General features: G+C 49.8%; 2 protein-coding genes and 1 pseudogene across 8 annotated transcripts in view; 2 read left to right on the forward strand and 1 right to left on the reverse strand.

The window, feature by feature from the left end:
* COL9A3 (collagen type IX alpha 3 chain) overlaps window positions 1–1,701 on the forward strand; it is a 28,035-nt gene extending 26,334 nt beyond the window's left edge. The window contains exon 32 of the mRNA XM_015148630.3: window positions 945–1,701. Coding sequence (XP_015004116.3) covers window positions 945–1,135 — 191 coding nt within the window. The 3' untranslated portion in view covers window positions 1,136–1,701. The remainder of the gene's footprint in view (window positions 1–944) is intronic.
* Window positions 1,702–23,472, reverse strand: TCFL5 (transcription factor like 5). Of its 7 annotated transcripts, none has more exons than XM_028828690.2 (6): window positions 22,681–23,472; window positions 21,810–21,996; window positions 21,064–21,226; window positions 18,773–19,013; window positions 16,181–16,322; window positions 1,702–2,470 (listed from the first exon to the last, which is right to left on the reverse strand). In XM_028828690.2, exons 1-6 carry the CDS (start codon window positions 23,325–23,327, stop codon window positions 2,348–2,350), a joined length of 1,503 nt encoding a protein of 500 aa, XP_028684523.1. In that variant the 5' UTR covers window positions 23,328–23,472; the 3' UTR covers window positions 1,702–2,347. The 7 variants fall into 7 exon arrangements, with proteins under 7 accessions (XP_028684523.1, XP_015004114.2, XP_028684525.1 ...); XM_015148628.3 differs by having other exon boundaries at window positions 18,773–19,016; XM_028828691.2 differs by lacking the exon at window positions 1,702–2,470 and adding an exon at window positions 6,884–7,410 and having other exon boundaries at window positions 18,773–19,016.
* LOC107000328 (Putative DPH3 homolog B) lies at window positions 3,765–6,905 on the forward strand (annotated as a pseudogene).
* Window positions 23,473–23,991: the final 519 nt, after the last annotated feature.

Below are 23,991 nucleotides of genomic sequence, written 5' to 3' on the forward strand. Positions count from 1 at the left end.
GTAGAGACGGGGTTTCACTGTGGTCTCGATCTCCTGACCTTGTGATCCGCCCGCCTCGGCCTCCCAAAGTGCTGGGATTACAGGCTTGAGCCACCGCGCGCGGCGAATGTTTCCATTTCTAATGTCAAAAATAAATGCTTTGTCACGGAGGGAGGCGCGCCAGGATCCCTGGCAAAGGCCATCCCCTTCCTGCCCCTGCCTTAGCCTGGTGCCTTCTCAAAACCAGGAGGCCTTAGGCTCCAAGGATGTGTGTGCCCAGGTGAGAAGGCTCCCGCTCCCACCTTTCCCTGGTTGCCCTGGAGCCCTGTCCTCCCCTCCATGCACTCACACTGCTCTCTGGGTGCCCCACGCTCCTGGGCTTTCTCCTTTGCTGACCTAGCTCTGCCTCTACCTGGTGTCCCAATGCGCAGGTGTCCTGGGCCCCCAGCCGCATCTCTCCACCTGTGTGGCTTTGAACAGCATCTGTGTTGCGCTTGCTGGTGGACAGCAGCCTCCCAGCTGTGCCATGACCACACCATTCTGGACTTTGTCACCTCATCTCAGTGAATGGCTCTGACACCCCGACTTAGGCAGTTGACTCCCTCTTCCCTCACACCCAGGCCTTCCCCCATGGTTCCACTGTCATCACTCACCAAAGCCACCCCGGGCCCCCTGCCCACTACAAATCCACTCCTCACTCACACAGCCCCCACCAAACCCGAGTAAGTCAGAGTGCGGGTGTCCTCAGGACGGCTCTGCACCCTTGCCTGGGGCTAGCCACGCCTGGCCTTCTCGGGGCACTCCCAACAGCCAGCCCCCCGGAGAGCCTTTGTGTGCCCTGTTCCCTCGGCCTCCCCGACCCCCCACGGCTGATGAAAGAGCAGGGCTTGCTCGCAGCTGGACGTCAAGTACCCCTGCTTCCAGTCCTGGCTGCAGCTGAACTCACCCTTCTGCTCTGTCCCAAGGACCCCAAGGCGTGCCCGGCACCAGCAAGGATGGCCAGGACGGTGCTCCCGGCGAGCCTGGGCCTCCCGGAGATCCTGGGCTTCCAGGTGCCATTGGCGCCCAGGGGACACCGGGGATCTGCGACACCTCAGCCTGCCAAGGAGCCGTGTTAGGAGGGGTTGGGGAAAAATCAGGCTCTAGAAGCTCATAAAATTCAACATAAGGAAATAAGCAAGTGACAAGAACGCCTGAAGCACAGTGGGGCGGTCATGAAGGAGCAGGGGTGTGGCAGGCTGGCGACGTCCAGGAGAGTGAGCGCCCCAGCTGCCCCTCGGCCGCCGACTGGACGCACAGGCCCTGCCAGCGAGCACCCTCATCGGCCTGTCGCCTGACCGCATACCTCAAAAGGCCCTAGCTGATAAACATGTAAGCCCAGCATTTGAGAGAAGGTAGGGTGTTTGTATAAAATGTTGTGTACAATTCCATGAGATGAAAAATATTCAGTAACTTGTTTACATAGCATTTGTGTAGAGACTGTGATCTCATCCCAATAAAATGATGTATTAAATCTTCAGATTAATGACTGGCTACAGAGTAACAAAAAATAAAGAATTTAATGTACAGTAAATTCTCTCCCATACAAAGGTGTAGTCTGATGTTTTGTGTACAAACTTGCATCTCCAATTAACAGTATTTATTGAGGGTGACTTTGTATTGCACTAACGTCTATTGCTATTACCTGTTGTGATAAATAAAGCCACTCATTTAAAAACTCAATTCCAAACACCACAGTTTATTACACATAAAGTAATGACTCTCGATATGAAAATGTGGGCATTTAAGCATCTACTGTGACAGTATTTCATTTGCGGACAAAAGTAGCTTTAAAGCAAGTATCTGGAAAATGTTTAGCACAAAGGTTTAAAATGGTCCTGCATGTTGCAGTACACCACCACGTGACTCGGAATCATTACAAGGGGGTGTGACATAACAAATGAAATAAAATTTCCAAACTGTTTTGAGTTAACAATTTAACCTGTTCCAATTGCTAAAGGGGCGTATTTAAAATGTAAATACAATAAGTAAAAAGCAGTGTACTTTTTAAGATTAAAGAAAGTAAAAGGATGTTAATTTTTTATCATGTTAAGAAAACATGATGGAATCAGGGCATTGAAAAAATGCTTCCTAATTATTCAGATGGCTTCATCCCCAAATGGTCTAAGAGGACATTCATGGATAAGTATTTGGTTCTAGATAAATATTTTTACAAAACGTGCTCTCAAAGTCCCTACTGGAGTCCCGTCAGCTTGAGTCATGCCCTTTTCGAGTCAGACGATCTGAGCACAGTCCCAGGATTGCGGAAAATGTGCATAGATCACGAAGGAATGGCTGTTCACTCCCAAAGGATTCCTGTTCAGTCCAATCACTTGATCTCCATCGAGGGGCTACTCTGTAGACTCTGCTGTGCAGGACAGGCCACCAAGGAGTCTGGTCTGGTCAGCTTTAGCCTTCGGCCAGTTTTACCGCAAAATACACTCTCAAATTCCTAAAGTTAAGAAGTGATGGTTAATGTACTGAATTAATAGACATGAAAACTGCTATCTTCCAAAGTGCAAAAGGTTGAAATTAAAAGCTATGTAAATGACTTTAAAATACGCTGTTTTAAGGTGTCATTCACGAACTTGGGTCATACCTCACAATGGGGTTTATGTAATAAACAGATTTGAGCATTTTTTTTCAAATAGCAGTTATACTGTATGTATACTTTTATTTAGTTTTTCCAATACTCAGAATGTCTGGCCACATTGTATTATTGTGGTAAAATATACATGACATGAATGTTCCAACCATTAACAGGCTCTAGCTATAAATCTGTAAACCCAGCATTTGAGAGAAGGTACAGTGTATATATTAAACGTTTCAGGCTGGGTGCAGTGGCTCATGCCTGTAATCCCAGCACTTTGGGAGGCTGAGGTGGGTGGATCACCTGAGGTCAGGAGTTGGTTCAAGACCAGACTGACCAACATGGTGAAACCCTGTCTCTACTAAAAATATAAAAATTAGCTGGGCGTGGTGGCAAGCACCTGTCATCCCAGCTACTTGGGAGGTGGAGGTAGGAGAACCTCTTGAGCCTGGGAGTTGGAGGTTGCAGTGAGCCGAGATCATGCCATTACACTCCAGCCTGGGCAACAAGAGTGAAACTCTGTCTCAAAAAAATAAATTTTTAAAAAGTTTCAACCATTAGGCCGGACGCGGTGGCTCATGCCTGTAATCCCAGCACTTTGGGAGGCTGAGGCAGGCAGATCACCTGAGGTTGGGAGTTTGCGGCCAGTCTGACCAGCATGGAGAAACCCCGTCTCTACTAAAAATACAAAATTAGCCGGGTGTGGAGGCACATGCCTGTAATCCCAGCTACTCGGGAGGCTGAGGCAGGAGAATCGCTTGAACCCGGGAGGCGGAGGCTGCGGTGAACCGAGATCGCGCCATTGCCCTCCAGCCTGGGCAACAAGAGTGAAACTGCGTCTCAAAAAAACAAATTTTTAAATTTTTAAAAAGTTTCAACCATTAACAAATCAGGGGCATCTACCCCCATCCCAGGGCGACTCCCTTGCCCTCTGCACTGCCACACATGGAGGGTTCTGAGGCCAGCACGGTGGAGGTGCTGCTTGCTGAGATGGCTCTGTCCTTGGGGAGACCCTGCCAGCAGGGTGGGGGTGGGGTGGGCTTGCTCCTGTCACACCACCTGTCTTTTACAAAAGGCCCCAGTGATGATGGCAGGGTCAGTCCCAACCTCCCAAAGGAGAGACTGAGACACAGAGAGAGGCACAGGTGACGGCCCGATGACAGGCGCCCACCACCACAGGTACGCCAAGTGCAGAATGTGGAAACATCTACAGGGCAAATCATTCCCTTTCAACAAATGAACAGTGAGGAAGACAGGAAGGGGGAACTATTACGGGATAAGATATATTTAAAAACTGTCAACCAAATGCGATGTCTGGACCCTGATTCAAACGAGCTGACTGTAGAGACACTTGTTGGCTCACGGGAGAGTCTGCTCAGACTCGGGAAGGAGACTCAGAGGTGGGTATTAAGGAATGAAGGCATTCGGGAAGCAGACTGATAGTGCGGTTGTTTTTAAACAGGCCTTTTCTTTCTAAAGATATATTTATGAATGAAATGATGTTTGGAATTGTTTTAAAATAATTCAGTGGGGGTGGGAGGGCGAGGGTATAGGTGAAACAAGCTGATGCCTCAAACTGAGTTAGAGGGACCTGGGAGTTCATCATTCTCCCCATTTTTGTGCACATTTGAAAATTTCCGTTGTTTTAAAACATAGCATTCTACACGATTAAATCCAGGTTTATATATTGTTTATTGCGGTATTAAAACAGAACAAAATTTGCCTTTTAAGCACATGTAAGTGAACAGTGGAGCAGTGTGAAGTCCATTCACAGTGCTGTGCAGCCGCCACCACCACCGTTTCATCACCGCAAACAGCAACTCCATACCCACTGAACACTGACTCCACACCCGCTCCGGCCCCCCAGCCCCTGGCACGTACCATTCCGCTTTCTGTCTCTATGAATCTGACGGCTCCAGGTGCCTCGTTGATGGAATTCTGCAGGGTTTGCCCTCTTGTGACTGGCTTATTTCACTCAGCATAATGTCCTCAAGGGCCATCCACGCGGGAGGCTGGGTCAGAATGTCATTCCTTGTCATGGCTGAATAAGGTTCTGTTGTGGGTAAACATCTGTTTATTCATTCATCTGTTGGAGCCCACTTGAGTTGTTTCTGCCTTTTGGCCATTGTGAAAGGTGCTGCTATGAATATTCATAGAAAAGCATCCATTTGGGTCCCTGTTTCACCTTTTTGGGGTTTATGCTTCTCTGGTGATTCTATGTTTACCTTCTGAGGAGCTGTCATACCGTTTTCCACAGCGGTGGCACCATTCACACCCCCATCGGCAACGCACGGGGATTCCGATTTCCCCACATCCTTGCCAACACTTGTTATTTTCTGTTTTGTTTTTTTTTTTTTAATAGCCATACTAATATGTGTGAAGTAGTATTTCATTGGGTCTTGATTTGTATTTCCCTAACGACTAACAGCTTGGCGCATCTTTCACGGGCTTATTGGCCATCTGTGTATCTTCTCTGGAGAAATGTCTATTCAAGTGCTTTGCCCATTTTTGAGTTGTCTTTATTTTGGACAGGGTCTTGCTCTGTCTCTCAGGCTGGAATGCAGTGGCACAACCAAGGCTCACTGCAGGCTCAGCCTCCTGAGTAGCTGGGACTACAGGTGCATGTTACCACGTCCGGCTTTTAAAATATTTCTTTGTTTCTTCTTTTTTTTTTGAGATATACCCAGGTTAGAGTGCAATGCCATGATCTCGGCTCACCACAACCTCCGCCTCCCCTGGTTCAAGTAATTCTCCTGCCTCAGCCTCCTGAGTAGCTGGGATTACAGGCGCCCGCCACCACGCCCGGCTAATTTTTGTATTTTTAGTAGAGACAGGGTTTCACCATGTTGGCCAGTCTGGTCTCGAACTCCTGACCTCAGGTGATCCACCCACCTCAGCCTCCCAAAGTGCTGGGATTACAGGCAGGAGCCACGGTGCCCAGCCTGTGTAGTCTCTTTGCTGCTGAGTTATGGTAAGTTTGTACTGAATTCAAGTCCAGAGGACGTAAGAGCCATGCTGCCAAGGATTTAACTTCCAAATCATCTGGAGTGGCTGTAACATTCCACCTATCCACTTTTAAGCAACTTCCCAACCAAGCAAGCTGCCATTTCCAACTACTGCGTACACTCAGAATCTACACCTGCATATAAATATACCCATTTCTTCCCAATTTTTTTTTTTTTTTTTGAGATGGAGTCTCGCTCTTGTCACCCAGACTGGGGTGCAATGGCACAATCTCAGCTCACTGCAACCTTTGCCTCCTGGGTTCAAGTGATTCTCCCACCTCAGCCTCCTGAGTAGCTGGGATTACAGGCATTTGCCACCATGCCCGGCTAATTTTTGTATTTTTAGTAGAGACGGGGTTCTAACATGTTGGCCAGGCTCGTCTCGAACTCCTGACCTCAGGTGATCCACCCACCTCGGCCTCCCAAAGTGCTGGGATTACAGGTGTAAGCTACCACACCTGGCTTCTTCCCAAATTTTAAAAGGTTTTAGGATGCAATTTAAGATGACCCCACATTTTGATAATTTCCTACATTCTGATACCTAAAGCCTACATACGAAAAACATTGGCAGGGTGCGGTGGCTCACACCTGTAATCCCAGCACTTTGGGAGGCCGAGGCAGGTGGATCACGAGGTCAAGAGATCGAGACCATCCCGGCTAACACGGTGAAACCCCGTCTCTACTAAAAATACAAAAAACTAGCTGGGCGAGGTGGCGGTGCCTGTAGTCCCAGCTACTCGGGAGGCTGAGGCAGGAGAATGGCGTGAACCCGGGAGGTGGAGCTGGCAGTGAGCCGAGATCGCGCCACTGCACTCTAACCTGGGCCACAGAACAAGACTCCATCTCAAAAAAAAAAAAAAAAAAAAAAAAATTGCCTATATTTGGTAAGATAGAATGCACCTTTTAGGATAATTAAATGAAAGTCAGAGCCCAGGCCGGCTCCACCAAAGTTGGACCCTCGGAGATGGTCTCAGACTGCCAGGGCGTCATCCCTTCAGCGACCCCCGCTGACCGTGGCAGTGTTTCGCGACGAGGTGGAAATCGAGGACTTCCAATATGACGAGGACTCGGAGACGTATTTCTGTCCCTGCCCATGTGGAGATAACTTCGCCATCACCAAAGAAGATCTGGAGAATGGGGAAGGCGTGGCAATGTGTCCTACCTGCTCTCTCCTTACAAAAGTGACTTATGACAAAGATCAGTCTGCGTGTGGAGAAACGGTCCCAGCCCCTTCAGTCAACAAAGAATTAAGTGCTGAAGAAGCCTTCAGTTTTTTTTTTTTGTTTTTTTGAGACGGAGTCTCGCTCTGTCGCCCAGGCTGGAGTGCAGTGGCGCGATCTCGGCTCACTGCAAGCTCCGCCTCCTGGGTTTACGCCATTCTCCTGCCTCAGCCTCCTGAGTAGCTGGGACTACAGGCGCCCGCCACCGCGCCTGGCTAATTTTTTGTATTTTTAGTAGAGATGGGGTTTCACCGTGGTCTCGATCTCCTGACCTTGTGATCCGCCCGCCTCGGCCTCCCAAAGTGCTGGGATTACAGGCGTGAGCCACCGCGCCCGGCCTGAAGAAGCCTTCAGGAATCCGAATCCTGAACAGCTGGAAATGAGCCCAGATAGAAATTTCAAACGCAAAGCTTCTGGCTTCATGGAGACAACCATTTGTGATCCGCTGTTCTGTAGGAGTGTCGTGGATTCTTTCCATCAACTCTGCTGATTTCATCTGCAGGAAGCAAGTCCGTAACATGACGTATCTGGATTTTGTGCTTAGAACCTTAAATTGGAATCATTCTTAATTATCCATCTAAATTTAAAAGAAGATAGTTTCAAAAAAAAAGAAAGGAAGAAGAAAATAATCATTCTCAGACATAACCAGGCACTGGCGAGATCTTCTCAGCTATTTTCACACAGTGATGAGGCTAGCCCCAGCGTCTGCCTTCACTGTGGACAGTCGGGCACAGGCAGGGTTAAGCTGTGGTTCCATCTGGACCCTTACAGGGCCCGCCCACAACCCGTCTCCTGGGAGTTGGGGCAGCTGTGAAAGAGAGGAACAGATCCCTTTAGTCCCCCTCAACCGAGCCCAGGCCAAAGACATGGTACTGATGTCATTGCACTCTCAGTCAGCATCTATTTGCAACAGAACATATGTGAAATAGTCAAGTTTTAAAGGAATTTTTATAGCATCAAAACATATTGAGATGATAACATAACAAAGTAGATACTCATATTAGATTTGTGAATATGAGAAGAATAACAATAAGACAGGCGTGGTGGTGATGGGTGCCTATAGTCCTAGCTACTCGGGAGGCTGAGGCAGGAGGATCACCTGAGCCCGAGAAGACAAGGCTGCAATAAGCTGTGGTTGCACCGCACTCCAGCCTGGGTGACAGAATGAGAGCCCCTCGCTAAAAAAAAAAAAAAGAGAGAGAAAGAGAAAAAAAAATAAGAAAAAGAATAATACCAACAATAAAAAAAAATTCTTGGGGCCGGGCGCGGTGGCTCAAGCCTGTAATCCCAGCACTTTGGGAGGCCGAGACGGGCGGATCACGAGGTCAGGAGATCGAGACCATCCTGGCTGACATGGTGAAACCCCGTCTCTACTTTAAAAAAATACAAAAAACTAGCCGGGCGAGGTGGCGGGCGCCTATAGTCCCAGCTACTCGGGAGGCTGAGGCAGGAGAATGGCGTGAACCCGGGAGGCGGAGCTTGCAGTGAGCTGAGATCCGGCCACTGCACTCCAGCCTGGGCGGCAGAGCGAGACTCTGTCTCAACAAAAAAAAAAAAAAAAAAAAATTCTTGGTAGGAAAAAAGAAATAGTTCTAACTACATGTCAGGAAAATATACCAGGAAGTTATTAACAGGAAGAAAGCTGCCGGGCCTTTGGGAGGCCGAGGCGGGTGGATCACCTGAGGTCAGGAGTTTGAGAACAGCCTCACCAACATAGAGAAACCCCGTCTCTAATAAAAATACAAAATTAGCTGGGCGTGGTGGCATACGCCTATAATCCCAGCTACTCGGGAGGCTGAAGCAGGAGAATTGCTTGAATCCGGGAGGCAGAGGCTGCAGTGAGCCAAGATCGCGCCATTGCACGGCATCCTGGGCAACAAGAGCAAAACTCTGTCTCAAAAAAAAAAAAAAAAAAGAAAAAAGAAAAGAAAAATTACAAGCTACTTAGAACTGAGAAACAATGAAAGCATTGCGTCCTAACCTGTGAAATGTTTCAAAAGCACACCAGGACAAATTTACTATAATGCATTGATTAGAAAACAAGATAGACGAAATAAACTTTCAACCCAAGATGCCAGAATAAAATTAAACTTAAAGAAGGAAATAAGAGAAATAAGGTTTTTGGATAATAAAGATAAAAGCAAATTATGACGGAGAAAGCACTACCACTGACCCCACACGAAAAACCAAAAAAGTGAATGACTGAGCCCCAGAAAGACTGCAGCACAGCCCGGGCCAGAGGGTTACAGTGGACCAAGGAGCTCAGGTGGCCAGAGGTAAGGAGGCATAAACTCATTAGGTCAAAGACAATGGCTATTCTTTTTCAACATGCTTTATTTTTAAAACAGGTCACAACACAGCGTTCGGCTCATTCTGCCACGAACAAGCGACAAAGGCTTGCTCTGCAGCTGAGAGGCCCTCCAGTGGCATGTTCAAAAACAGAATGAAAATCTGAATGTGGGCCGGGCGTGGTGGCTCACGCTGGCGATCCCAGCACGGTGGGAGGCCAAGGCGGGCGGATCACCTGAGGTCAGGAGTTCGAGACCAGCCTGGTCAATATGGCAAAACCCTGTCTATACTAAAAATACAAAAATTAGCTGGGCATGGTAGCGTGACTAAACAGCACGGGAGGCTACGGTCACAGGCTGCTGGGAATGGATCCAAGCGAGGATGCAGTAGCTCAAGAGGTACAGACAAGCGCCGGGCAGCCAAGGAGAGCAGAGAAATGGGCGGTTGCCAGTACAGGACACGAGGTCCAGGGAGTTCTCACAGGAGGATCATGAGAGAAGTCACAGTGTGTCCACAGGAAAGGAGGACAGAAGGGACAGGCCAGTCCGAGTCTGCAGCAGGGCCTGACGCCAGACAGCATGTGAGGGACAGCGACACCAGGGCCTGATGCAGACGGCAGGGAGACACGAAGTGGGATTCAGCCACCTGCTGGTGTGAAGAAGGGAGGGACAGACACCACAAGGGAGGCCCCAGGTGTGGTCGGCGCCTTCAGGGCCCCCAGTGTGCAGGGGCGTCTCACAACTACACACAACCAGCGTCCCAGATGCCATCCCGACTGCGGAAAAAGCTGTAGTGGGCACTATCGCGACAGCAGGCAAAATGTGAGTAAGTCTTGCACCAAGGTTAAATGTCCTCATTTTCATCGTTATGGATATTAAAAAGTAAACACGGGGGCCGGGCGTGGTGGCTTAAGCCTGTAATCCCAGCACTTTGGGAGGCCAAGGCGGGCGGATCACCTGAAGTCAGGAGTTCGAGACCAGCCTGGTCAACATGGCGAAACCCTGTCTCTAATAAAAATACAAAAATTAGCAGGGCATGGTGGCGCGCGTTTGTAATCCCAGTTACTCGGGAGGCTGAGGCAGGAGGATCGCTTGAACCCAAGAAGCAGAGGTTGCAGTGAGCCAGGATCACACCATTGCACTCCAGACTGGGTGGCAAGAGCGAGACTCCATCTCAAACAAAAAAAATTAAAAACTTGGCCAGGTGTGGTGGCTCACGCCTGTAATCCCAGCACTTTGGGAGGCTGAGATAGGTGGATCACCCGAGGTCAGGAGTTCGAGATCAGCCTGCCAACATGGCAAAACCCTGTCTCTACTAAAAATACAAAAATTAACTGGGTGTGGTAGCGCACGTTTGTAATCCCAGCTACTCGGGAGGCTGAGGCAGGAGAATCACTTGAACCCAGGAGGCGGAGGTTGCAGTGAGCCGACATCACGCCATTGCACTCCAGAGTGGGTGACAAGAGCGAGACTCCATCTCAAACAAAAAAAGTAAACACTGGCCGAGTGTGGTGGTTCATGCCTGTAATCCCAGCACTTTGGGAGGCTGAGACAGGTAGATCACCTGAGGTCAGGAGTTCGAGACCAGCCTGGCCAACATGATGAAAACCCGTCTCTACTAAATACAAAAATTAGCTGGGCATGGTGACTCAACTGCAATCCCAGCACTTTGGGAGGCTAAGGTGGGTGGGATCACTTGAGGTCAGGAGTTTGAGACCAGCCTGGCCAACATGGTGAAACCTCATCTCTACTAAAAATACAAAAATTAGCCGGGGGTGGTGGCGCACGCCTATAGTCCTAGCTACTCGAGAGGCTGAGGCAGAATTGCTTGAACCTGGGAGGCAGAGGTTGCAGTGAGCTGAGATCGCACCACTACACTCCAGCCTGGGCAACAGAGCAAGACTCTGTCTCAAAAAAAAAAAAAAAAAAAAAAAAAAAAAAAAAACATGGACGTACTTAAGTATAAAGAAGCATGGTGTCTGCAACTTACTATCAAATGGATCCCAAAGATACTGGAGAGAAACTGGGACTGGCAGGGAGAATGGAGCAAACCTGGACAGGCCTACAAAGAGCTCTTTGTACCGTTCTTGCGATTTTTCTGTAACTTTGAAATTACACCAAAATTTAAAACTACCAAAAGTAAATAGAGCCATCTAAACCCAGAATGTGGGGCACTCTCTAGATAACTGGCCTGATCTCTTCAAAACCTCAATGCCATAGTTAATAACTGTGGGTGGGATTCTTACAGCTCAAAGAGCTTGAAAACCGTCATCAAATGCAGTGTATAATCCATGGGTGGGTGGCTGGACTGTGGGAAAAAAACAGCTAAGAAAGTCATTTTTAGAACATTTTGGCTGGGTGTGGTGGCTCATGCCTATAATCCCAGCACTTTGGGAGGCCAGCCTGGGCAACATAGCAAGACCCTATTGCTACAAAAATTTAAAAAATTGGTCAGGCATGGTGGCTCATGCTTGTAATCCCAGCACTTTGGGAGGCTGAGGCAGGAGGATCACTTGGGCCCCGAAGTATGAGACCAGCCTGTGAAACATGTCAAAACCCCATCCCTACAAAAATAAAATTAGCTGGGCATGATGGCACACACCTGTAGTCCTAGCTACTTAGGAGGCTGAGGCAGGAGGATTGCTTGAATCTAGGAGGCAGAGGCTGCAGTGAGCCATAATCATGCTACTGCACTCCAGTCTGGGAGACAGCAAGACTGTCTCGAAAAAATAAAATAAACATTAAAATGAAAAAAATTGGGCAGGTATGGTAGCAATAAAAGAACATTTTGGACAGATCTGAACACAGTCTGTGCATGAGAGGATATGAAAACGACTTGCCATCATCTTGATGAGGCATGATAGTGGTGTTGGGGTGCCATGGAAGGCCTGTCTTTCAAAGATTTATGTAGAAATATTTAGAGATGAAGGTTCGTGTCTATAATTGTCTTTGAAATTGTGCGTGTGTACAAAGTAAATACGGTAAATGTTCATTGCAGAGATTGAAGGATAGGTGTACAGATGATCACTGTACTTCCTATGTTCACTAGAAAGCTAACAGGAAGTGAATCATTGATGGTTGACGCCGCCCTGCCCTCACCCCATACTTGTCTATCCCCTGCCTCCCAATGTCCCCACCTGATGCCAAGATCCTGCTTCTCCGAGTCTTCCCTCCCAGTAAACAGCCCCGTCCACCCAGTCACTGAAGCCAAATCCTGACGCCTTTTTCCCATCACACCCCCCAACTGGTACCACCACAAACACAAGAAGCCTCATGCCTTTCCTCCTGCCCAGCGCCGCCCCCTGGCAGCCACTGCCAGGCCAGCCACATCTCCCAGCTGCTGCAGACTCCTGGTTTCCACTCTCACCCCAGTCCAACTCCTAGTTCCCAGCATCCGGTGCCCCCAGCAGCGGGGTGACGTGGGTCAGGTCATGTCACTCGCTGCCAAAAGACTGCCAAGGCCCCCAACCCTCAGGACTTGCGGTCCACCAGGCCCCAGCCTGCCCCAGGGCCCTGCCCAGCAACGCTGGCTAGCAGAGAGGCACTCCTCAGACCCTGCAGCTCCCAGGTCCCGGCTGCCAGCTCCCTGTCATCATTGGGCCTTGGTTGGGCGCCTCCCTCAACCACCCAATCCAAAGCAGCCCCCCAGTCAGGCTGGCTCACAGCAGCATCCTCCATCCGCAAGGCCCTGCTCCCACTGTCTTCACGTTTACTTGTCCCCCGCCTCCCTCCATGCCAGACATGCCTCTATCTTGCCTGGGGTACCCCAGCATCGTCAGCAGTGCCTGGTCACACTGCAAAAGACCTGCTGAGTGAAATGTATACCAAATAATATAGATAAATCACTTAAAACTCTCATGTGTTATGTCTTTAAGGACAAAAATACGCACGCAAGTAAAAGGGGGAAGTCACTAAGGAAATAATTAAGAACCCATGTGTTTTGGCTTTTTAGGTTCTAATTCCCCGAAAAAATTGTGAATTGACTTGACCTCAGCCTATTTCTTGGTGGGTCTAATAATGTGACCCAGAAATAATCAGGTTCAATGTAATTACATTTCAGAAAGATTCAGCAAACAGAATGTATGTAAAATATATCCATAAATATCTGGTCTACTTAATCTGACTGTACATACAATTAACATTTTTTAATTTCAAAAATTATAAATACCTTTGTCTTATTTGAGTAAATTAGATCAATAATGATTTGCTGATACACAAAACCAAAACATTAAAGCATTTTTAAAACACAAAAGCTTTATTTTATCAAAACAAATCAACAGTCTACCTCTAACAATAATCTTCAAGAGTAACTGCATTGTAAATAACCAAAAATGATCCAATTAGAACACATTTAACATAGTATCGCTATAGAATGCAATTAAATGCATAATGAAAATAAAGAACCTAAATTATACAACTCACAAGATGTAAATGTCATGTGGACATAGAAAAGGGACAGAGACAAGACAAACTTCTGCCTGGTGCTGAAGGGAAGAGCCTTCACTCACCACCGCCCAGCTGCGGGGGCCTCTCTCCAGCCCCACCACGACAAGACACAGAAGCCCTTCTTTTGAGATGGAGTTCGCTCTGTCACCCAGGCTGGAGTGCAGTGGCGCTATCTTGGCTCACGGCAACCTCCACCTCCCGGGTTCAATTCTCCTGCCTCAGCCTCCTGAGTAGCTGGGACTACAGGCACGTGCCACCACGCCCAGCTAATTTTTGTATTTTTAGTAGAGATGGGGTCTCATCACGTTGGCCAAGCTGGTCTCGAACTCCTGGCCTCAAATGATCCACCTGCCTCAGCCTCCCAGAGTGCTGGGATCACAGCATGAGTCACTGCGCCAGGCCTGGGAGCCCTTCTTGAAAGGGGTCCTTGTTTGTTGCAGCAACCTTAGCTCGTTCTCTAGTCAGACTCCTGCCTGGGTCAACAGCAGCAGTTCCCCCACAGCCTGGACCAGGTACAAAGTCAGGACCCTGTGGATCTATTTCACTAAGGTCTGCTCACTCCTGGAGGGCCAAACAGCCACTCACCCTGGCCACTGCAACGCTGAGGCCGGGACCTGGAACTCGGGTCCCCCCAAGGCAGGGCCCAGAACCCTGGAACTCGGGTCCCCCCAAGGCAGGGCCCAGAACCCTGGAACTCGGGTCCCCCCAAGGCAGGGCCCAGAACCAGCCCTGTGACTGACACCGTCTTCCTTTTGGGCCACTGAGGGGCTGACCGAACTCCCACATTCAAACCACACGTCCAGTTCCAGCCAACCACAATGGCTTCCTGCAGGCCACTGCCATGACCATGCAGACAGGATCACGGCAGGGTGGCTGTCCTGAGAGACTGGATATGCTGGCGCTAACACGCCGGTTCCTCCCTAGTCACCCAGTCCACAGAAGTACAGTCACTCAGTCCACAGAAATATAGTCACCCAGTCCACAGAAGTATAGTCACTCAGTCCACAGAAATATAGTCACCCAGTCCACAGAAGCACAGTCACTCAGTCCACAGAAATATAGTCACCCAGTCCACAGAAGCACAGTCACTCAGTCCACAGAAATATAGTCACCCAGTCCACAGAAATATAGCCACCCAGTCCACAGAAATATAGTCACCCAGTCCACAGAAGCACAGTCACTCAGTCCACAGAAATATAGTCACCCAGTCCACAGAAATATAGCCACCCAGTCCACAGAAATATAGTCACCCAGTCCACAGAAGTATAGTCACTCAGTCCACAGAAATATAGTCACCCAGTCCACAGAAGCACAGTCACTCAGTCCACAGAAATATAGCCACCCAGTCCACAGAAGCACAGTCACTCAGTCCACAGAAATATAGTCACCCAGTCCACAGAAGCACAGTCACTCAGTCCACAGAAATACAGTCACCCAGTCCACAGAAGTATAGTCACTCAGTCTACAGAAATATAGTCACCCAGTCCACAGAAGTACAGTCACTCAGTCCACAGAAATATAGCCACCCAGTCCACAGAAGTACAGTACTCAGTCCACAGAAATATAGTCACCCAGTCCACAGAAGTACAGTCACTCAGTCCACAGAAATATAGCCACCCAGTCCACAGAAGCACAGTCACCCAGTCCACAGAAGTATAATCACCCTGTCCACAGAAGTATAGTCAACTGGTCCAGAGAACTACACTCACCCAGTCCACAGAGACACTCACCCGGTCCACAGAAGTATATTCACCCAGCCCACAGAAGCATAGTCACCCAGTCAGCAGAAGTATAGTCACCCTGTCCACAGAAGTACATTCACCCAGTCCACAGAGGTTTAGTCACCCGGTCCACAGAAGTATATTTCTTATTAACCTGCTGGGCATATTTGAAGTTCATATCAGACTATTTGTCACGTACCTGCATTTTTGTTTCTCTTTCTTTTTTAGGGTGGGTGGGGGTGGGGCAGGGTCTTGCCCTGTTGCCCAGGCTGGAGTGCAGTGGTATGATCTCAGCTCACTGCAGCCTCCACCTCCCTGGCTCAATCGATCCTCCCTCCTCAGCCCCCCACCGAGTAGCAGGGACTACAGGCGTATGCTACCACATCAGGCTAATTTTTGTATTTTTAGTAGAGATGGGGTCTTGCCATGTTGCCCAGGCTGGTCTCAAACTCCTGGGTTCAAGAGATCCTCCCACTTCGGCCTCCCAAAGTGCTGGGATTACAGACGTGAACCACTGTGCCTGGCCGGTTTTTGTTTTTCTATTCTTGCTTTTATCCCTTTCACAAGTTTTCCCGAGGGCAAAAATCACGTCCTACACACCCGTTAGCCCCAGTACAGTATATCGTACAGAGCAGGGGCCCAATCTGCTATCTGACAATTGACTCTTCACAGTCATTTATACACTGCGGTGTAACACACGTAGGCTGTGACTAACACTTCAGTAAATGACAAGTTATATCATTAATGAGCAGAGCTTTGTTCATAATGGACTTAGTATCTGATGTTAGATTCCAGGAAGCTAAGGATAGTCTGAGTTATCCTTAGGAAAAAAGAGGGACATTGATAAGAAAAATTTATAAAATTCTGGAAATCTACCTGGCCTACCACTAACCTTTTTAAGAGAATCTCCGTGTCTTTCCTGGATATATTTCAGGAATGCTGTGGTCCACTGCAGAGTTGTGGCCTTGTCAGTCTCGGCATTGCAGAACGGTACTAAGAGATTCAACTCATCACAGCAAATGCGGATTCTGCGCCTACAGTCAAAACCCAAAGTCATCACCGAGAGAGGCCGGAGCAAAACAAACACGTAAAAGGAAGCATCTCGCTGTAGTACTTGAGGGAATCAGAGCCATGAAGCCTGGCCACTGAGTGCCACGGAAATGCCCATCACCACAGGAAGTCCCACAGCTTTGCCATGGCCTTGTCTACAGAGGCAGCTACTGCCTTTGGGAGGCCAGAGCATCCTTGGGTGCCCTCGGCAGCCCCATGACCCACACGCTCCCTGGAGCTTTCCTTATTTACTTCTCATGGGCCAGGTTCAAGTCTCTGGATTAGGGATGGTTCCAAAGCCCCTGAAATTGGAAGCAACATTTTTTGTCTGACACCTTCTTCCGTCTGGACCACTGAGGGGTCCAAATTGGGCAGATTCCTCTTTCATTCAAGACTGATATTACTTGCCCTTTACGGGCTAAAAACCCTACCAGGAACTCACGCACAGCTTTCAGATTCTCCAAGGGGCCCTGATTCTGAAAGGATCACGGCCCAACACTCTGTTAATATTCTGAAACTCAGTCTTTGTAGAGATAAACAATTGGAGTCTTGTTATTAGACTATTTTTTAAACTTTTACATATTACATTCAGTACCATGCAAAGTCCTAAACAAGCAGATACTCAGCAACTTATTCAATATGGCCTTTGTTACTCGTCTTCACACCGTGTATTTAGAATTTTAATTAGAGACTCTGCTGGTAAAACAGCAGCTGGCATTTACTAGGTGCTTTTGGACTTCTAGGCATTGAGCCAAACACTCTTTACGCATCAGCTCATTCAACTCTAACCACAAGTCTATGGAGTAGAGCTAGAGTCAAATTTCCAAACTGTCAACATACGGTGTAAGGCTTTCTACATAGCAGCTACTCAATGAATGTCTATTAAATAAATGTCAGAGCAAGCAAAATGCCCTTCATAATTCACAGTAGGCTGAGGAAGGCCCTCAGTTAGTCTATGTGTATGTAAGTATCATAAAAAGATATATAGCTAGCTTTTTTATTTTCTTTCTTTGGGACATGGGTCTCACTTTGTGGCCCAGGCTGGAGTGCAGTGGCAGGATCACAGCTGACTATAGCGTTGACTCCTGGGCTCAAGCGATCCTCCCACACCTCAGCCTCCCAAGTAGCTGGGATGACAGGTGTGCACCACCACTAGTATTGCTGGTTTTTCTTTAGAGACAGGGACTTGCTATGTTGCCCAGGCTGGTTTCAAACCCTGGGCTCAAGCAATCCTCCCACCACGGTCTCCCAAAGTACTGAGATTACAGCCATAAGCCACTGCACCCTGCCCTAGCTAGTTTGAATAGATCCCTTTAAAAGAAATTGCCATGCTGGGCGTGGGGGCTCACTCCTGTAATCCCAGCACTTTGGGAGGCCGAGGCACGCAGACCATCTGAGGTCAGGAGTTTGAGACCAACCTGACCAACATGGAGAAACTCCGTCTCTACTAAAAATACAGAATTAGCCGGGCGTGGTGACGCATGCCTGTAACCCCAGCTACTAGGGAGGCTGAGGCAGGAGAATCACTTGAACCTGGGAGGTGGAGGTTGCAGTGAGCCAAGATCGTGCCATTGCACTCCAGCCTGGGCAACAAGAGTAAATTTCCATCTCACCAAAAAAAAAAAAAAAAAAAAAAAAAAGAAAACCCAATTATAATAGAAAAAAACTAACCACCTCTTAATTCTACAAAGGATACCACAAATAAAATCTACAGACAAAACCACTTAAATAACAATTTTAACCTCCTTCTTCCCAGCAATCTTAAAAGAACCAGGAAATCGTGCAGAATTCAGTTGGCTGGTTAAGCAGCAGTTACCATAACAGCCTGATCACTCCTCAGAAAGGCCTGCAGTCAGCGCTAGCCCTTAGTGGAGTCTGCGAACCTAGATTTGTTGAGTTAAGAGTGGCTCCCAGGACCTACAATGTGCAAACAATATGGTTGACACTGATCACCTGTTTTCCTTCTGGGAGACTGGACTGCGGCTGCATGCAGGGAGGGCGTGCCTACGTGACGCGCCCCTGGTCTCTAGCAAGCTTTCCTGGTTGGTAACACCTCACCCACGTTTTCAGACCACATGACTGGGGCATGAGGGGCATCCTGCCTGACTCCACAGGGCACGCTCTTAGAAGCTTGCACCTCATCTCCTGCCTTCTTCCCATGCACCTTTGCTGACCTCACCTGGCATCCTTTCTCCATAGTAAGTCACAGCCTGAGTGACTACATGCTGAGTCCCGGGAGTCCTCCTAATGAGCCAGTGAGCCTGGGCGCAGTCTGGGGGATCCCTGATCCATCTGGGAAAGTTAACGATGCTCCTACCTCCTTTCTTCCCTCTGAACGCAGAAATGGCTAAGGATCATTTTATCTGTGATAACCATGTAGTATGACTAAGGGAATCATTTATGAGCCAGCTTGACAAGCAGTCACACGTATTACCTTCTATCTCTTTCCATTCGGTTATGCCTCTCCCTACGCTGAGACCTTCCTCCCTGGGGCCCACTCTGGGCCTGCTCCCCCAGGTTTGACTGTGAGGACTCCGAGGACTGCCAAGCGCCCTGTGTGGCAGTGGCACCTTCGCCCACATTCTGAATCTCTCCAAGGGCTCTTCGCTCTACATTTGTGTCCAACTGACGCATTCTACTCCGATTCCTCTTCAGTGCTTGTTTGCATAGCGCTTCTTCTTTGCAAAAGAAGAAAAAAGTGGTTTTTAATTTTTTATTCTTATCTCAATTAATGCTGAACACAGTTTTGGCCTTTTCAATCCAAGATATAAACATTATTGGGTAAGCAGCACAGAGAACCGAACCATAAAGAGATGTACTAATGCAGTTACTCAGTGTCAGCAGGGAAGAGAAGTCCAAGCCTATTTTATATAACGAAACTGAACAGCCGGGCGCGGTGGCTCATGTCTGTAATCCCAGCACTTTGGGAGGCTGAGACGGGCGGATCACGAGGTCAGGAGATCGAGACCATCGTGGCTAACATGGTGAAACCCCATCTCTACTAAAATACAAAAAAAAAAAAATTAGCCGGGCATGGTGGCGGCGCCTTTAGTCCCAGATACTCAGGAGGCTGAGGCAGGAGAATGGCATGAACCCGGGAGGCGGAGCTTGCAGTGAGCCGAGATCATGCCACTGCACTCCAGCCTGGGCAACAGAGCGAGACTCCATCTCAAAAAAAAAACAAAAACAAAAACAAAACAATGAAACTGAACAAGAATCAATCATCAAATTAAATACGTCCTCCAAGTGCTATGCAACCAATATGACCTCATCCAAAGTCCCTCTTTTTTTTTTTATTTTCACACCATTCTCCTGCCTCAGCTTCCTGAGTAACTGGGACTACAGGCATGCGCCACCATGCCCGGCTAATTTTTTTGTATTTTTAGCAGGGACGGGGTTTCACCATGTTAGGCAGGATGGTCTCGAGCTCCTGATCTTGTAATCCACCCACCTCGGCCTCCCGAAGTACTGGGATTACAGGCTTGAGCCACCATGCCCGGCCCAAAGTCCCTCTCTTTAATCAACAGGTGTTACCTATGAATACAGAAAACAAGAAGTTGTTTACTTTTTCTCAAGGTCAGAATGCGAAAAAAAAAAAAAACCACTTGGACATATTTCCTCCCAAAAATATTTTCTTTATATGCAATTATTCTAAGAACAAGAAAAAAACCCAATTATTTTAATATGACAGTATTTTTACTGCAATGCTCAGAACAAAACTGAAGCAGCATTAAGTGCATGCCCTCGCCTCAGAAGTGGCTCTCCTCCCCAAAGCATTATGTAAGTAGCGTCCGAGCTCTTCTGCTGCCTAACAGGCTGTGCCACGTGTGCATATGTGGAACTGTATCCATCAAAGAACCGCAGGCACGTGACTGGCAGGCGTGCTCCTGTGCACGCGTACGCCACACAGAGCACACATTACAGAAGGATGATGAAGCTTTCATTCAGTTGTTTTGGTGACATTTTATTCCTTAACCTGAGTAGTCAGCACAGAGGCTACTTTAATACTTATCTTTGTCTCTTACAAACGTGAACATACACTTTGGCATAAAATTTTGCAAGGAGGAAAAGGAGTGACTGACACAGGAGAAGGCAGTAGCTCTCCATCCCCGTCCTGTCTTCACCAACTCTTGGAAAGCTGAGTGTAAGGAGTGTTCTTTTCATCGGGTCACTTGACAAATCAGTTTCCCAGGGAGGAAGGGGCTATGCAGGTGTTTCCCAGGGAGGAAGGGGCTAGGCAGGTGAGCACAGCAGTGCCTTCAGCAGTGACTTTATTTCCAAACTTTCTGAATCACCTTACGGCCTCTCGCTGGCAGCCCAGGGTCCTCCTATCAGCATCCACCTATCCAAAGGCTTTCAGCAGATGTTAGATGCCTGCCTCACTCATGGAGTACAAAATAAGGAAAATAAAAAACTATAAAGTACTTTCAGTAACTTGAAGATAACGGAAAATTTATGTAAGTCTATCACTTTAATGTTATGAAAAAGCCCTCAAACTCAATGTTCCCACATCAAGGTTAATTATATTTGTGAATCAGAATAATGTTTAAAGTGATAACACGGGGAAGCAGGTGGACGGATCCGGAGATACACGGACACCTCCAAGACTGTTTCCCATGTGTACAAACCATCTGTCTCCCCTACCCCCCGCCCAAGGCCAAAATACCATCAGCCACAGGGCTCGGTCACAAGAAAGGTCCCACTACCTGCTGCTTCATCGCTTACCTCCCACTTTAATCCAAACTTGCTCAGGCAAAGCTTTGTTTCTACTACCTAATGTCTGTTTAGTGGATTCAATTTCTTGCTGATAACAGAAAGAAAATGCTCTAGGCAATCCAATATCCTGGTGCTTGGCAGCTTCAAGGACAGAACATGAGTTACTAGAACTCTGGAAAAAAATGAAGCAACAGGAATTTTATCAATATGTGACTTAATGTCCTCTTTACTGCACAAATAAAATGCACTTAACAAACATCAAAGCTACTAATACATAATTTGGAGAACTTTAGTTGCACTGAAGATTTTAAAACATTCCCATACCACATAAATACTCAATTTGCACAGGTGTTTTTTTGTTTTTTTTTTGAGACAGGGTCTCACTCTGTCGCCCAGACTGGAGTGCAGTGTCGGGATGTCAGCTCACCACAACCTCCACCTCCCAGGCTCAAGCGATTCTCCTGCCTCAGCCTCCTGAGTAGCTGGGATTACAGGTGTCTGCCACTACCCCCCAGTTAATTTTCGCACAGGTTTTCACCATGCTGGCCAGGCTGTTCTTGAACTCCTGACCTCAAATGACCCACTCACCTCAGCCTCCCAAAGTGCTGGGATTACAGGTGTGAGCCTCGGCGCCCCGCTTAAAAGGTTATTAAGCTCACTCAAGGGGAAAAAAAGTACTTGGGACCTAACCAAAATAAGTTAAAATTTACCCATTTAATCCAAAAGAGCAAAGCTTCACAAATCATGTTCCCTACCTGTGTCTGTGAAAGATTAGAATTTCCACTAGTAGAGCAAGCATTTGTAGTAAACAGTGGGTATGTAAACTGCAAAGCAGTAGTTGTAGCAGCAGTTTTATTTTTCACTAATGTTGTACATTTGTTTTGTTGTTGATGAAGAGGAACATTCATTAATTCAGATGGATGTCGAATGAGAGTTACCAAACTGCCAAGACAAAAGAAAGCCCAGAAGTGTCAGGAATACGTGGCAGACAAGCATCCACCATCCCACTCTCACGGCTCTGGCCACTTTTTCCAGAGAGCAACTCAACTCTCATCCTGGAAATCTCTACACAACAGTTATCAACTCGCGCTGTTGGGGATGTCCCAAATCTGCGCCACCTCCCTGCTCTCGTCACATCCTGACACCAATCTTACTTCTGCCATCCTCCAGTCTGACCATGATGGGCAACTACAGGTTGGGATGAGCAAAAAACTGCGGACTCAGCCCCTTCCACAGCCATTCCTGAGGGTCACCAAGGGGGCGGCTGCAGGCTGGAGCCTCATTTTAGAGCTCAAAGCCTGCAAACCCGCGTAGGGCCTTCCCAGGCTTCCCTGACATCTAAGAGTGCCACCCGGAGCACATGGTTCCCAGGAATTCTGCGCGCTCGGTCCCACTCTCCAGGCGGGGCCACTAGGAGGGGGGGGTGTTTAGTTCCAGGAAGTACCTGCTCCCCGGGGCCCGCACAGCGCACACAGCCTTTCGGGGAGGCCCCACACCCGGTGGGGTCCGCGCCCTGTGCCGCCGGGAGGGCAGGCTGGGGGAGTGCACAGCGAGGGCCCCCTTTGCCTCCGCCCCGGCCCTGGCCTCCACCCGGGCCCTGCCAGCCCCCGGCCGCCGGGCACGCACTTGTTGAGCGCCACGCCCGGCTCGGGGGGCTCGGGGCCGCGCGGCGCGGGCGGCGGCTCGGCGGGGATGCTGTTGAAGCGGTCCTCCAGGCGGACGCGCACGGCCGGCTTGGCCCGGGCCTCGGGCGCGCCCTCGGGTCCAGCCGCAGCCGCGCCCGCGCCCTCCTTGGCGGCGCCGTCGGCCCGGGCCCTCGCCCCATCCCCGCCGCCCGGCGTCTTCTCCGCCGCGCCCGCCTCGCTCAGCAGCATCATGCGCAGCTCCTGGAAGTCGATGTGGCCCAGGCAGGGCGCGTCGGCCGCCAGCGCGGACGGGCACAGCACGGGGTACACGGGCGCCGCGCCCCCAAGACCGCCCGCCGCGAAGCCGCCCGCGCCCGCGCCCGCGCCCGGGCCCGCCGCCGCCAGCAGCGCCGAGTTGAGGCGCGTCTCGAGCTCGCCGTCAGCCGCCGCCTCCATGTGCGAGTAGAGGATGTGCTGCAGCTGCGTGTACTCCACCTCCGTCATCTCCACCAGGCTCAGGTCGGTGGTCGTGAAGCTCAGTCCCTGCTCGCCCAGCGCCGCGTCCCCGCCGCCCGCGCCCTCGACGCCCGCCTCGCCGCCTGCCGCGCCGGCCTCCGGCGGCGGCTCCCGCGGCCCGGGGCCCGACATGGCGGCGCGGCGCGGCCCAACGGCGGCGAGGGCGACGCGGGCGGCGGGAGGCGGGAGGCGGGAGGCGGGAGGCGACCCCCGGCCCGAGCACTACGCTGCGCCGGCCACAGCTGGCGCGCCGTTGGGGGAGGGAAAACCGCTGAGTGCCTCGCACTGCGCCTGCGCCGCCCCGCCCCGCAACGGCAACCCCACCCCTGCGCTAGCCCCGCCCCCTCCGTTACCCGCCGCCGCCGGCCCCGCCCTCGCCCAACCGCCCGCACGCCCGGCCCCGCCCCCGCCCCACGTCGGCGGCTGCTTGCACGAAGGGCCCGCCCCCACGGCCCAGCCACGCCCCCAGTTCCCAGCCACGCCCCTGCTGCCCGGCCACGCCCCGCTGAGGCCCGGCAAGGGCAGCTGCGCTGGAGTCAGCGTGAAACCTACGCGGTGACACCCTGGGGAGAAGCCACATCCGTGTGTGCACGTGCGCCCCATTACAGCCGCAGGAATGAAGACGTTGTCAAAACAGCTACCTGGACCCACAGTGCCCAGGCCATCCGCTTTATCCGCGTAAAATGCGCAGCGCATGGCCGGGCGCCGTGGCTCATACCTGTAATCCCAGTACTTTGGGAGGCTGAGGCGGGTGGATCAGGAGGTCAGGAGATCGAGACCAGCCTGGCCAACATGG

Source organism: Macaca mulatta, chromosome 10, assembly GCF_049350105.2.
Source record: "Macaca mulatta isolate MMU2019108-1 chromosome 10, T2T-MMU8v2.0, whole genome shotgun sequence".
In the NCBI taxonomy this organism is placed as follows: Eukaryota; Metazoa; Chordata; class Mammalia; order Primates; family Cercopithecidae; genus Macaca; species Macaca mulatta.

Bases quoted from the DNA above. Each gene is read 5' to 3' on its own strand.
- TCFL5 (XM_077952150.1), bottom strand. From the start codon at position 23,327: ATGTCGGGCCCCGGGCCGCGGGAGCCGCCGCCGGAGGCCGGCGCGGCA. The intron at 21,997-22,680 runs GTGCGTGCCCGG...TTGTCTTGGCAG, and splicing joins CCGGGCGTGGCGCTCAACAA to TTTGGTAACTCTCATTCGAC. The intron at 7,330-16,180 runs GTTAGTGGTAGG...TGCTTCCTGCAG, and splicing joins ACGGAGATTCTCTTAAAAAG to ATGAAATCAGCAGAGTTGAT.